The sequence below is a fragment of the Oryctolagus cuniculus genome, chromosome 3, assembly GCF_964237555.1.
Source record: "Oryctolagus cuniculus chromosome 3, mOryCun1.1, whole genome shotgun sequence".
NCBI lineage: Eukaryota > Metazoa > Chordata > Mammalia > Lagomorpha > Leporidae > Oryctolagus > Oryctolagus cuniculus.
This window is the reverse complement of record NC_091434.1, coordinates 59081064-59096459: the sequence shown is the minus strand read 5'-3', so window position 1 is coordinate 59096459 and position 15396 is coordinate 59081064. Positions and strand designations below refer to the sequence as shown.

The following is a 15396-nucleotide window of genomic DNA, read 5'->3' as shown; positions in this document are numbered from 1 at the left end:
ATTGTTCTTAGGTGTTTAAATTTAATTGAAAAGTGATCTCTCTTATATTTAAGAGTGGGAATCAGAGAGGGAGGAGATGTACAATTTGGGACATGCTCAAGCTAACTTGCCCCAAATGGTTGAGTTAGAAATGTGCCAAGGGATTCCAATTCAATCCCATCAAGGTATCATGTATCAATGCCATCTCACTAGTCAAAGTGATCAGTTTCAGTTCATAATTGATCACACTGATAGGTCTAAGAGTCAAAGGGATCACATAAATAATACTAGTGTATAGAATAAAAAAGGGAGAGAACGATCCAACATGGGAAGCAGGATACATAGCAGACTCATAGAATGGCAGATGTCCTAAACAGCACTCTGGCTTCAGAATCAGCCCTTAAGGCATTCAGACCTGGCTGAAAAGCCCATGAGAGTATTTTAGGCATGAAAAGCCAAGACCCTCTGGCAAAAAAAAAAAAAAAAAAAAAAAAAACCCTAAATGAAAGATCTCTGCAAGTGAGATCCCAGTAGAAAGAACATGCCACCAAAGAAGGAGGTACCTTTCTCTGAAGGGAGGAGTCAACCTCCACTTTGACTATGACCTTGTCTAAATAAGACCGAAGTCAGCAAACTCAAAAGGCTTCCATAATCTTGGCAACTCATAACTAGAGCCTAGGGAGATTACTGATGCCATAAACAAGAGTGTCAATTTGTTAAGTCAACAACAGGAGTCACTGTGCACTTACTCTTCATGTAGGATCTCTGTCCTTAATGTGTTGTTCAATGTGAATTAATGCTATAACTAGTACTCAAACAGTATTTTACACTCTATGTTCTGTGTGGGTACAAACTGATGAAATTTTTACTTAATATATACTAAACTGATCTTCGTATATAAAGATAATTGAAAATGAATCTTGATGTGAGTGGAATGGGAGAGGGAGTGGGAGATTGGAGGGTCGTGGGCGGGAGGGAAGTTATGGGGGGGAAAAGCCATTGTAATCCGTAGCTGTACTTTGGAAAATTATATTTGCTAAATAAAAGTTAAAAAATGAAATTTGATCCATTTTATTCCATTTAGGGATACATAGCTGTTGAGTGCTAATATTTGCTAGAAACATGGATCACGGATGTCATGGTCTATAATTATAACATATGAGACCTAGTTTTGAAAGGATGTCCTACCCAGGTGTGCACACCTGCATGGAAGGCACAGAAGTGTGTTTTCCAGTCAGTTACAAATCAATCTGCTGGTGACTTTAAGCAGAAATTCATAATGGAATTCAGGTAATTAACCCTAGCCAGAAGAAAAACAGAAAATTCAAAGCTGTAGATGTGAGCCCTGCCTCTGGCCTTTTTACCCTTAAGTGTAGGTAGCAAGGGCCCACTGACATGCACTGTGCAGGCAAAGAAAATCCTCCAGCACTGGAGATTCTAGACTAGTCTAGGTTTGGACTAATTTCTTCAAAATACTCTAAGACCAGTCTAAAGAACTGATTTATACACATTTCTCATTCACCATCTCCAGGACAGTCCTTTGGGCAAGTCTAGCCTGGGCCTCATCCCCCAAATCTTAGCTAAAGGCTCTATGGATTATTGAAGAACTGCAATAGATTAAAAGCCATGAAACAGCAGTGTCCAGTAAATACACAACATGTATCAAGGCAAGAGAATGAGATGTCCTAGCAAAGTAGTCACCACCCAGTGGCAAGCCCAACAGATTGCTTCACCTCAATGGCTACGTTCGACCAGCTCACTTTTTGTTTTAAAGACTTTTCAGTGGTAGAGTTGCAGACAGAGGGAGAGACAGAGAAAGGTCTTCCATCCACCAGTTCACTCTTCAAAAGGCTGCGACAGCTGGAGCTGAGCTGATCTGAAGCCAGGAGCTTTTTCCCCAATCTCCCACGTGGGTGCAGGACCCACGCATGCAGTGGGTCATCTGCTGCTTTCCCAGGTCATAAGTAGGAATCTGGATTGGATGAAGAGAAGCCAGGACACAAACCAGTGCCCATATGGGATGCCAGCACCACAGGCGGAGGCTCAGCCCACTAGATCACAGTGCCAGCCCACCACCAGCTGACTTTCAGGAAGAGGGAGGATGGGAGAAAGTTATCTAGGCGCAGCTGGGCCAACAGTGGTTTAGGGCGGCAGAGGAACATGTATGAGGATTTTAAGGCAGCAGTGTATTTGATTACTTCAGAAACCAGAGGCATATTTGTGTGTTTGGATCAGGGTAATGGGCGGGGCTGAAATGAGGTTACAAGGGCTAGGGAAGGCACTAAGAATTAGTGCTTTATCCAACAAATATGGAGCATTACTGGATGGATGTAAACAAAACCATGTCCTGCCTTGATTTGTGTCTTGTGTCTCAAAAAGATGACTACTACAGCAGGGTTTCAAAACATGGGCACTATTGATATCTGTGTGTGTGTGTGTGTGTGCACACGTGTGTATCAGGGACAGGGGATGCCGTTTTGTGCTTTGGAGATTTGGCAGCACTCTTGGCCTCTACTCACGAGATGCCAGTGGTAACCTCTTCCCCATCAGCGAGAACCAGAAATGCCTGTCTCTGGACATATCCGAGCGCTCCTCAGGTGACAGAATACCCTCAGTCTTGCTCTGTCACTTCTAAAAACTCACTCCTCTTTGCCAAAGAGGATCAACAAGCTGAAACTCAAAGACCATTCTCTGAGAACTACTCACTCCCTGGTGTCTCCATGATTAGTTTGCTAGAACATACACTTTCCAAAAATTTGATGAACAACCCTCACATGCATGGATTTCTAAGTATTTTTACACTCAAATCGACTTATGTTAATTCAATTTTCTATGAGTTTTTTGAAATACCTTTGTATGTGAAATTTATATTTTAATAAACTTCTGTTTATTTTTAAAAAATAGTATTTGGGTGGCATGGTTGTGCATAGAGTTAGGACACTGCTTGGGATTCCCATATCCCACATCAGAGTGCCCATGGATGGAATCCCACTTTTGCTTTCAATCCACCTTCCTGCTAATGCACCTAGGAGGCCACAGATGATGGCTCAAGTACTTGTATTTGGTCACCCATCTGAGAACTGGATGGAATTCCTAACTCCTGGCTTTGGCCTGGCCCAGCCCCACCTGTTGCAGGCATTTGGGAGTAAACCAGTATATGGGAGATCTTTCTGTCCCTCCTTCTAGGTCATTCTGCCTTTTAAATAAATACATAAAACTTTAAGAGGTAGGAGTGAGTGGGAGACAGTAAGGCTTGGGGCATACCTTTAGAATTCTGATTTATATAACACTCCACATAGCTTCCTTACTACTCTTTCCCATATTAAGACCAAAATAGTTACTACATATGTATGCACTCCATCCAACATATGCTAAACAAACTGTAGTCTTCATCCCAATTATGTGTCATAACTTACACATATCTAAAAAACAAACTTAAATATTCTGAGAATTTTCTTATGAAATGTAAGCCCAGAAATTATTCTAAGGAGCAAAAAAAAAAAGTTGCTTTTTCTTGCAGACATACCAAACGTGTGGGACTCATGAAGGTAGAATGCAGTAGATGAGAATAGTGATACTGCCTAGAGCACTCGAGTGTGACAACAGATTAGACTCCTAAATTAGATGCTAGCAGTATCACAGGAACCAAAGAAGCAGAGTTAAAGACAACTGACAAAGAAATCCAAAAGGTGAAAGCTGAAATTTCCCACTTGATTGGACAATTAGATGGTTGCTGCTAACCTTTGCCCAAGCAGCTTTATCAGAGGGAAGGAACAAAGCCAGGTCTCAGATGGTTGGAGAATAATTAAGAGGTAAACTAATAAGAGCAGTGAGAGTGAAATCAATTTTTCTAGGAGCTTACCAGGGCAAGTGAAAAAAAAAAAAAAAAAGGACAGCAGCTGGAGCCAGGAGCATACAGGCTGAAGGCTGAGGACACTTAGGATAAAGAAGTCCTGAACACATCACCATGCTTCACTGAAAGATCTGGTAGAGAAGGAAGCTGGAAACTTCAGAGGCTGTAACAAACAAGACCAAGTGCTAGGCGAGACTGAGATGAAATGGACTGGCCTTGAACAGGTGACAACCATCTGTGCTGTGCCCATGGATGGAAGCAAAAGGGGGATGAAGAGGAAAGTCACTGAAATGCAAGAGCTCTACAAACTCTGAAGCTTCAACGGTGATAGTGCTGGGACCATCAAAAATGGCAAGGCATGGGATAGACACATTGTGAACTCAGCAGCAGAGCTCCAATGAAGTATAGAAGCAAGGAAAAGACTTACACTTTCTAACTAAAACCCAAACTCCTTCCTTTCTCTTCAGGCCTCTGTTAAGCATTCTCCTGGAGAGAGCAGGCAGGCTAGTGGGCGAGAGGCCTCCTGTGATGCCCACATCCCACATCAGATGTGGGTTCAGTCTCCAGCTCCTGATTCCAGCTTCCTGCTAACGCACATCCTGGGAGGTACTGGTGATAGCTCAGCTAGCTGGGCTCCTGCCACCCATGTAGGAGATCCTGATTGGGTTCCTGGCTCCCAACTTTGGAGACCTAGCCCTTGCACGTATTTGGGGAATGAACCAGAGAACGATAACTCTTGCTCTTTTACTTGATCATGCACTTCTCTTCCTCCTTCCCCCATTTAACAGCAACAAAAAATGGCTTCAGGTTGTTCCTCAACCTAGAGTTTTCTTAGTTCCATCACACTCATTAAATAATATTTTGTGCGAGGCAGTGGATTTAGGCTGAGCACCTGCACTAAGCCCCACAAATGAAACCTTGAATTTAATCACAGTAACTGACTCTTGGCTAGTTGCAGAAGGATCTGTAGCCAGTTGGTGCATTAGGCTATCAACAATCAGCTAGTTAACTAATTAAGCTGTAATTGACTGGTTGGTTGACTAACATGGATGGTTAAATTGTTTTCTATGTCTCACCTCTGATTTTCCTAACAATACTGTGTGATCATGTGGCTGAAATTCTCAGAACCTGCTTTAGTTCTGGAAGCTGCCTGGCTTGAATTTTATTTATTTGCTTTATTCATATGAACTCTATGAAATATAACTGGTCTGAAGAATTTTCCTTCTAATATACCTTTACTGGGTTGAATAGTGTCTTTCAAAAATTAAGCTCCAGGGGCTGGCACTGTGGCATAGCAGTTAAAGCTGTTGCTTACAGTGCTGAAATCTCATATGGGCCCCAGTTCAAGTCCCAGCTGCTCCACTTCTGATCCAACTCCCTGCTAATGCCCCTGGGAAAGAAACAGGAGATGGCCCAAGTACTCAGGCCCCTGCACATCTGAGAAAAGCTCCTAGCTCCTGGCTTCAGATTGGCCCAGCTCCAGCCCTTGAAGCCATCTGGGAAGTCACCTAGCACCTAACTGTACCTTTCAAATTAATAAATACATATTTTAAAAAAAAATCCCACAAAGACAAAAATTAAAGTCCAACTGGAACCTCAGACTAAGACATTATTATGAATAGTCTTTGCAGTTGTATTAAAGGTTTTAAGATGACATCATAGAATTTGGATGGATCTTCAATCTATCAACTATTTTCCTTAGATGAAGAGAGGACCATGTAAATACAGAAGCAATTATTATAGCTATGCTGCCACAAACCAAGGAGGGCCCAGATACAGGCAAAGAGGCAAAGAAGGAAGTTTGAGAGGGAGATGGGGCGGGGATTGGGGGGGGGACCTCTGCAATTTGTGGTCTCTAGGACTTAGAAGAGGTCTCTGTTTTAAGTCACCAATTTTGTGGCGATTTGTAACTGCAGACCTAGGAAACTACTGCAACACCCTAAACCTTCATGAAATCCTATTTTGTTCTATTTCTGGAAGTAGGCAAGGACTCAAACAGGAAATTGGTCCCTTATGAGCAAACCTCTGTCAAGATCGGATGTCACCCTTGCACACACTAACATTTTTAAAAGTCAGGGCTCACATCTTACAGGTGTTTATATCACTCTACTATGCACATATTCATTGTTTAATGTTTGAATTACGAATGCTGGGAAGCATACAATTTTACCCTTTGAAGCCGTATGTCTTTTCTCAAAGATATGATTTTCTTATATGCAAAGGGCCATGTTATAATTAGATATTTCATAGCATCTATTAAATTAACTTAGAATGAGTATAAAATATTTACTTAAAGTAGTCACTGCTAATCAGGTTAATATAGTGATTGAATTAATCTGATTATGGCACTAAAATATTTCTTCCATTAAAATTAAAAAGAACTAGTGCTTTTGTACAATTCAAAGTACTCACCAAAAATGGAACTAACATAAGTTTATTTTGGTGCAAAATTTAGTTATCTGTAGTTTTCATACTCCTCATTCTCCACAAATTTTAAATTTTTACCTCATTTGAGAGCAAGTTACCCTTTCCATCTCTGTCCAAATGCCTGCAATAGCAATGGCTGGGCCAGGCTGAAGCCAGAAGCCCAGACCTCAATCCATGTATCCCACATGGGTGGCAGGGACTCAAGTACTTGAACCTGCACCTGCTGCTGCCTCCCAGGTTCTATAATTAGTAGGAACCTGGAAAGGGGAACAAAGCTTGCAACCCAACCCAGGCACTTTGATATGGAATGTGGGTGTTCCAAATGACATCTTGACTGCTAGGCCAAAAACCCATCCTCCTCAAATATTTTGAAGACCCCTCAGACTTCTCATCTCGACTTACAAGCTCTCCTTCCAAGCCCAAGTAACATATCCAAGTCACCCTTGAACCCAATAAAAAGAACTGCAATTATTATGGTTATATTCATTTATCCTGGCAGAGAGACCATCAATTAGTTGAAATGGTGGCAGTGATAGCCTCATAAAATGCATAGTGTCTTTGCTAATTACTCAAGATGGAAAATTGAGGACAGATGATGTGGTATTTCATTTCATTAGCGAGAACTAGTACATTTTTAGGTTTACAAACTGGGTGCTCCTGCAGACATCTAAGCTCACGGACTTCTTCCAGCCTTTGCTGGGACAACCAGTCACCTGTCAACCACAGGCATGGTTTTCTCCCACTGCCCTTGCTTCCTACCACACCACGTTTTCCCTTGATGCCATCCCACCCCATTCTCTGGCCCAATTTCACTGGTCTTTCACGACTCATGTCTAAGCTGAGTCAACATCAAAGAGTAATTCTCACATTTAAATATATCATCTTCTTTCCCTTTTCTCTTAATCAAGGTAAAACATCTCATTTTCTTGTATAAGTGGAAGTGCTTACTAAGGTGCTAGGATTCTGTGCCTACAGGTTTAGAGGCCCAACGTACCTCGAATTCCTAGTGTTAATTACAAAGAAGTGTTAATGTTTATCTAAAGGAAAGAAAACCCCCTTTACATTTCACTGTTTGCTTTTGTGTATCAGCTTTGCAAGGTTCATTTGTATGACCTCACATTGCACTGTGTCTCATTTTAGTTCTATAGTACTTCAGCTTCACTGTTGGCCAAATGGGCTCTTAGGACTAATTTTAATTTTATTCATAAATTTCTATACCCATAGTGCAAACTGAAAGATTAAAAGAGGCCAGAGTTGTGGCATAGCTGGTAAAGCCACCACCTGAGTGCCAGCATCCCACATGGGTGCCCGTTTGAGTCCCGGCTGCTGCTCTTCCAGTACACCTCTCTGCTATGGCCTGGGAAAGCAGGAGAGCACCCAAGTCCTTGGGCTCCTGCATTTGCGTAGGAGACCTGGAAGAAGCTCCTAGCTCCCAGCTTTGAGTCGGCACAGCTCCAGCCCTTGAGGCCAACCGGGGAGTAACCAGATGATAAAGAGCCCTCTCTCTCTGCCTCTCCTTCTCTCTGTGTAACTCTTTCAAATAAATAAATCTTTTTTTTTAGCTTTTATTTAATGAATATAGATTTCCAAAGTACAGCTTATGGACTACATTGGCTCCCCCCCCCACCATGACTTCCCTCCCACCCGCAACCCTCCCCTTTCCCGCTCTCTCCCCCCTTCCATTCATATCACGATTCATGTTCAATTTTCTATATATATAGAAGATCAGTTTAGTATAGATTAAGTAAAGATTTTAACAGTTTGCACCCACATAGAAACACAAAGTGAAAAACACTGTTTGAGTACTAGTTTTAGCATTAAATCACAATGTACAGCACATTAAGGACAGAGATCCTACATGAGGAGTAAGCGCACAGTGACTCCTGTTGTTGACTTTACAAATTGACACTCCTGTTTATGGCATCAGTAATCTCCCTAGGCTCTAGTCATGAGTTGCCAAGGCTATGGAAGCCTTTTGAGTTTGCTGACTTCGGTCTTATTTAGACAAGGTCATAGTCAAAGTGGAGGTTGACTCCTCCCTTCAGAGAAAGGTACCTCCTTCTTTGAAGACCTGTTCTTCCCACTGGGATCGCACTCACAGAGATCTTTCATTTAGGTTTTGTTGTTTTTTTTGTTGTTTGTTTGTTTTTGTTTTTGTTTTTGCCAGAGTGTCTTGGCTTTCCATGCCTGAAATATTCTCATGGGCTTTTCAGCCGGATCCGACTGCCTTTAGGGCTGATTCTGAGGCCAGAGTGCTGTTTAGGCCATCTGCCATTCTATGAGTCTGCTGTGTATCTCGCTTCCCATGTTGGATCACTCTCCCCTTTATTTATTCTATCAGTTAGTACTAGCAGGCACTAGACTTGTTTATGTGATCCCTTTGACTCTTAGTCCTTTCATTATGATCAATTGTGAACTGAAATTGATCACTTGGACTAGTGAGATGGCATTGGTACATGCCACCTTGATGGAATTGAATTGGAATTCCCTGGTATGTTTCTAACTCTACCATTTGGGGCAAGTCAGCTTGAGCATGTCCCAGATTGTACATCTCTTCCCTCTCCAAATAAATAAATCTTAAAAACTGAAAACATTTGAAGGGCAGAGTTACAGAAGGAGAGAGAAGGAGAGGCAGAGGCAGAGGCAGAGGGAGAGAGAGAGAGAGAGAGGAATCTTCCATCCAATGGTTCACTCCCCAAATGGCCACACTGGCTGGGGCTGGGCCTATCTGAAGCCAGGAGCTTCTTCTGGGTCTCCCACGTGGGTGCAGGGGCCCAAGGACTTGGGCTATCTTCTGCTTTTCTAGTGGAGCAATGGGGACTCGAACAGGTTCTCCTATGGGAAGTCATTGCTGTGAGCAGAGGCTTAACCTACTATGCCACTGCACCAGGCTCTGTTTCTTGCACATTGCTTTTTATATTCTATATTAACTATTACACATCAGAGAAAACATGTCTTTTTGGGTCTGGCTTATTTCACTAAGCAAAATGGTCCCCAGTTGCATCCATTGTTGCAAAAGACAGTATTTTCTTCTTTACAGCTAGTAAAGGTGTATATATACCTGATTTCTTAAAAAAAATTTTAAATTTGAGCAACAGGGGCTAGCATTTAGCCTAGTCATTAAATCACCAGTTGTGATGCTCACTTCCCATACCAGTGGGTGTGGGTTTGATACCTGGCTCCACTCCAATTCCAGTATCCTGCCAATGCAGACCCTGGGAAGCAGCAGTGATGGCTCAAGTCATTGGAGTCATGTCACCAACATGGGATATCTGAATTGAGTTCCCAAATCCCAGCTACAGCTCCAGTGAAGTCATAGGCGTTTAGGAAGTGAACCAGTTTTTCTTTGCCTATCTGATATTTTTAAATTGAGAAATATGATATCAAATGGCATTTATCACAATAATTTTAAAGATTATACATTTTGAATATTAATATGTTAAATACATAGAAAAAAATCACTTGTCACATCACAATGAAGAGGATATAATATCAGAAAATATCTCCTAAGACTAAATTCTTATAATGCATTATTTTATTATTCTCATAAACTTCAATTATAGGGGCCTAGTAAAAATTGACACAGAGCAGCATTTAGGAATTGCTATGTCACTGTAGTTTTGACATTCCCAAACATTTCAAAATTTTTTTAACTTTTATTTAATAAATAAAATTTCCAAAGTACAGTTTATGGATTACAATGGCTTTTTCCCCTCCATAACTTCCCTCCTGCCCGCAACCCTCTCAACTCCCTCTCCCTCTCCTATTCCATTTGCATCAAGATTCATTTTCAATTATCTTCATATACAGGAGATCAATTTAGTATATACTAAGTAAAGATCAACAGTTTGCAGCCACACAGAAACACAAAGTATAGAGTACTGTTTGAGTACTAGTTATACCGTTAATTCACATAGTACAATACATTAAGGACAGAGATCCTACATGAGGAGTAAGTGCACAGTGACTCCTGTTGTTGACTTAACAAATTGACACTCTTATGGCATCAGTAATCACCCTAGGCTCTTGTCATGAGTTGCCAAGGCTATGGAAACCTTTTGAGTTCACCACAAATAAGTATTTAAAAAAGGGAAAAAAATTAGAATACTGGGGCCAGCATTGTGGTTCAATAAGTTAAACTGCCACCTGCACATACAGTGCCAATTCCAAGCCCCTGCTGATACACCTGGAAAAGCAACAAAAAGGCGGCCCAAGTACTAGGCCCCTTCACACACACACACACACACACACACACACACACAGGAGCCTGATGCAGTCCCAGGCTCCTGAATTCTGCCTACCTAGCCAAGCCCATTTTGGAAGTCAATCAGCAGATGGAATCAACCTCAATCTCACTCTCTCCCCCTCCCTCCCTCCCTCCCATTTACAAATAAACAAATGGAAATAAATAAGACTTATTGTATATCCATAACCCTAGCTTTTAACCAAGGATTCATGAACATACTTCACTTTGGTTTTCAAGTCAATTTAACTTAAGTTTAGTTATGTGGAGTTTGGCAACATAAAGTGAACAGAATTCACATTCATAACCAAGGCCTGGTCTGACTAGTTTCCCTTTGTTAACTTAAACAATGAACTTTGAAACAATGATCCTTTCTATTCTGTAGGAAATTATCTTGATCCTCATGAGTGGAGGGCGATTTTAATTTTCATAAATTTGCATTTAGCTTAAGGAGGCTGTGTACCAGACTCAAGCACTAAGATGTGCAATAGTTTTGTACGCAACAACCCTACGATACTTTAACTAGAAATTTAAGCTAATAAAAAGCCAGTGGAAGCAAACCACATGGCGTAACTACTAGAAAATTGCGATCCAATATTCTGGAGTCACCATTGAAAGTCTAAAGTTTCTAAACAGTTTGGATTCTAGACAACAGAGAGGAATGTGAGCTGGAAAGCCCCGGAGATCCCAGAGCACTAGGGTTGGATTTTCAGAAGCCAGTGGAAAGAGGACTGGAGGCAGAACCCACGTGCAGGCATACTCTGTCCCTGGGGGATCCACTCAGCCCACCAGCAAAGCTGATGGCGTACAACTTCAGCCGGGAGGGGTAGAGGAGGAGACACTAACACGTTTCTAAGTCAACTGCCCTCCTGGGTCCAGTTTGTGGGGTTCCCCCCACCTCGACTTTGAACACAGGCAGACTGTGAAGTTTGTCGAGGAGTGACCCGAGAGCAGGGAGCCTGGCAGGACCGGGCACCTCGCGGATTGGCGCGGTCGCCAAGGAGGCGGCGGCGTCCTCGCTCGCGGAGTCTCCCGGACGGTGGCGGAGCCCGGGGAGCGGGTACAGAGCGTGGAGAGGGAAGCAGCCCCGGGGGAGGAGAAAGCGCCGGGACCCCAGCACTCACCCGCTGGGCGCTCGGGCCGAATGGGCCGCCACCTCAGGGTCCTCTCGCTCAGCACCACGTCGCAGCTGTCCCTCCCAATCTCGAAGATGCCCCGCAGCAGAGTCTGCTCGGCCGCCGCCTCCGTCTGCCACGGACACTCTAAATACGCCGGGGGCTCAGCGGCCGCCTGTGGGGGCGCCTCTTCCTCCAGGCCGCCCTCCAGGGAGCTCACTCGGCTCCGGCGCGTCCCCCGGAGCATGGGGAGCCTCTGACTGGGCCCAAGCCACGGGTAGGCAGAAGACTTTGGAGGACAAGGTGGAGGCCGCAGCAGCCACAACTCGGGCTGCGTCCGGCGCTGCCACAGCAACGCCGCGCGGGGCAGAGTCCCAAGAGGGAGGCGGGGCTGGCAGGGCAGTCCTTGTGACCTAGTCCCGCACCTTGGCCACAGCCTCGCGCCCCCGCCACTCACTGCGTGAGAGACCCAAGTCCGTGCAGAAGGAGGAGTGAGTGGCACCCACTGCCTGGTCTCTCCTATTCCCGTAGGTTTCCGCGCAGGGCGTTACCCCGAGTTGCACAAACACGTGGTTCTCAGACTTTAACTCACAAACCGTCCCCGGGTCGTTTTTGTTGAAGAGGTCCGAAGGGAACCCAAAAGACTTGCCATCAGGAAGCTACCAGGGGGTGCCAGTGTCCGTGGGAGATGAACACGCTCTGTGATGCCAGGGCGGAAGCCGGTGTTGTCCCGCTTCCTTTCCAAGGGGCTCTCAGGAAGAGCAGAGCGACTCCGCTTGCATGCCTAACCTGCGAGTTGACCTCTAGGCAACAGAGAGAGACTGGGCCCTCACCTCGCAAAACCACCCAGAAGGTTCTGTTTGCACACCTTCACAAGTGACAAGCTCAGTATTAAAGCAGAGTGCCTCTGAGTATGTGGGACCTTACTTTTCCAGAGCTGGCCCTCCAAGGTCTTGTTCTCCTCTGGCTACTGTGGCAAAGCAGCATTACCTGCAGAAACAGAACCCTGGGGCCTTCACCTTCACGGTCTCTTGATTTAACTGTTTGCTAATTTGGAAAAGGGAAAATCTGGAGACAGGGGCTCCAAGCAGGGTAATCATACAGGGAGCTGACATCTTGTGAAGGGACACAGGGAGAGTGTGAGGGTTTGGGAAGAAGAGCAGAGTGGAAGGCAAAGAAGAAGGCTTTTTATCAGGTGATGAAAATTACATTGAGTGATCCCTTTGACTCTTAGACCTATCAGTGTGATCAATTGTGAACTGAAATTGATCACTTGGACTAGTGAGATGGCATTGGTACATGCCACTTTGATGGGATTGTATTGGGATCCCCTGGCATGATTCTAACTCCACCATTTGGGGCAAGTCAGCTTGAGCATGTCCCAAATTGTACATCTCCTCCCTCTCTTATTCCCACTCTTATATTTAACAGGGATCACTTTTCAGTTAAAATTTAAACACCTGAGAATAACTGTGTGTCAATTACAGAGTTCAACCAATAGTACCAGAACAAAACAAAGAGAAAATACTGAAATGGATAAAGTATTACATTGTACATCAACCGTCAGGACAAGAGCTGATCAAGTCACTGTTTCTCATAGTGTCCATTTCACTTCATAAGGTTTCCCTTTTGCTGCTCAGTTAGTTGTCGCCGATCAGGGAGAACATATTATATTTGTCCCTTTGGGACTGGCTTATTTCACTCAGAATGATGTGTTCCAGATTCCTCCATCTTGTTACAAATGACCGGATTTCATTGTTTTTGACTGCTGTATAGTACTCTATAGAGTACATGTCCCATAATTTCTTTATCCAGTCTACTGTTGATGGGCATTTGGGTTGGTTCCAGGTCTTAGCTATTGTGAAATGAGCTGCAGTAAGCATTAAGGTGCAGACAGCTTTTTTGTTTGCCAATTTCATTTCCTTTAGGTAAATTCCAAGGAGTGGGATGGCTGGGTTGAATGGTGGGGTTATATTCAGGTTTCTGAGCAATCTCCAGACTGACTTCCATAGTGGCTTAACCAGTTTGCATTCCCACCAACAGTGGGTTAGTGTCCCTTTTTCCCCACATCCTCGCCAGCATCTGTTGTTGGTAGATTTCTGAATGTGAGCCATTCTCACCGGGGTGAGGTGAAACCTCATTGTGGTTTTGATTTGCATTTCCCTGATTGCTAGTGATCTTGAACATTTTTTTATGTGTCTGTTGGCCATTTGGATTTCCTCTTTTGAAAAATGTCTATTGAGGTCCTTGGCCCATCTCTTAAGTGGGTTGTTTGTTTTGATGTTGTGGAGTTTCTTGATTTCTTTGTAGATTCTGGTTATCAACCCTTTATCTGTCTCACTAGTCCAAGTGATCAATTTCAGTTCACAATTGATCACACTGATAGGTCTAAGAGTCAAAGGGATCACACAAACAAGTCTAGTGTCTTCTAATACTAGCTGATAGAATCAAAAAGGGAGAGAACGATCCATCATGGGAAGCGGGATACACAGTAGACTCATAGAATGGCAGATGTCCTAAATAGCACTCTGGCCTCAGAATCAGCCCTTAAGGCATGCGGATATGGCAGAAGAGCCCATGAGAGTATTTTAGGCATGGAAAGCCAAGATACCCTGGGGAAAAAAAAAGAAGAAGACCTAAATGGAAGATCTCTGCGAGTGAGATCTCAGTGGAAAGAACAGGGCCATCAAAGAAGGAGGTACCTTTCTCTGAAGGGAGGAGAGAACTTCCACTTTGACTATGACCCTGTCAGAATATGATCGAAGTCGGCAAACTCAAAAGGCTTCCATAGCCTTGGAAACTCATGACTAGAGCCTAGGGAGATTACTGACGCCATAAACAAGAGTGTCAAATTGTTAAGTCTACAACAGGAGTCACTGTGTACTTACTTCTCATGTGGGATCTGTCCTTAGTGTGTTGTCCCATTGAAGTAATGCTATAACTAGTACTGAAACAGTATTTTTACACTTTGTGTTTTTGTGTGGGTGCAAACTGATGAAATCTCTCCTTAATATATACTGAATTGATCTTCTGTATAATATAAAGATAATTGAAAATGAAAAAAAAGAAAATTACATTGAGAAAAAGTGAAGAGTGGGGGAGTTAAAGAGAAAATGAAATGCTGAGAGTTTTGACCCTGGTTTCAGTGTGCTGACACCATAGCAGTTCCGTCAGGTGGGCAGCCAGTTACTCTGTTCTCACCTCTGATGACAGCACCGAGTCAGGCTCCTACACTTGCCTGGCTCAGACTGTTTGCAAGCCTAGCCAAATCCCTTTCAGACACATAGCACCTGCGTGCCAGTTAACCTGGGAGTCTTATTGTTTAATGCTCAAAAAACAAATACTCAAGCTTCGAGGGGAAGCAAAGAAGTGCTCTGATTTGATCTGATCGATCGCAGAGAGCTGTTTCTTGGAGGGCATGCGCAGCTGCTGCTGAACCCCATGAAGGCTTCAGGTGGCCACGCTCAGCAGTCATCAGTAGGAGAAGGATGGTGCCCTTGGCAGAATGAGTTGCAGTTCTGGAGTCAGCATCTTGTATTCACAGCTGTTGGGCAGTCAACACAATTAGAGCTCGCTGGCATTTTAAAGGCTTACTGAAAGCCAGAGCAAATAGGCTAAGGCAATGGCTACTTCTTAAGACCTTTACAGAGCGGCAACTTGCCATTTTTCAAGCCGCAGTCAGGCCAAGCAGTCAAAAACCTGGGCCTTGAATCGTCTTGAGGATGGAAGTAATAAGGATTGTGTTCCCCTCTCCATCTCTTATGAGTTGTCCTCATACA

General features: G+C 43.7%; 1 protein-coding gene across 5 annotated transcripts in view; it reads right to left on the bottom strand.

Annotated features, from left to right (window-relative positions):
• The window catches only part of CERKL (CERK like autophagy regulator), a 175694-nt gene extending 163445 nt beyond the window's left edge, over positions 1 to 12249 (bottom strand). For 3 of the 5 annotated variants that reach the window (XM_008258805.4, XM_070070504.1, XM_070070503.1), the window contains exon 1: positions 11627 to 12249. In XM_008258805.4, coding sequence (XP_008257027.2) covers positions 11627 to 11864 — 238 coding nt within the window. In that variant the 5' untranslated portion in view covers positions 11865 to 12249. The remainder of the gene's footprint in view (positions 1 to 11626) is intronic. The other 2 variants (XM_002712228.5, XM_051849385.2) reach the window with 2 other exon arrangements.
• Between the last annotated feature and the right edge of the window lie 3147 nt (positions 12250 to 15396).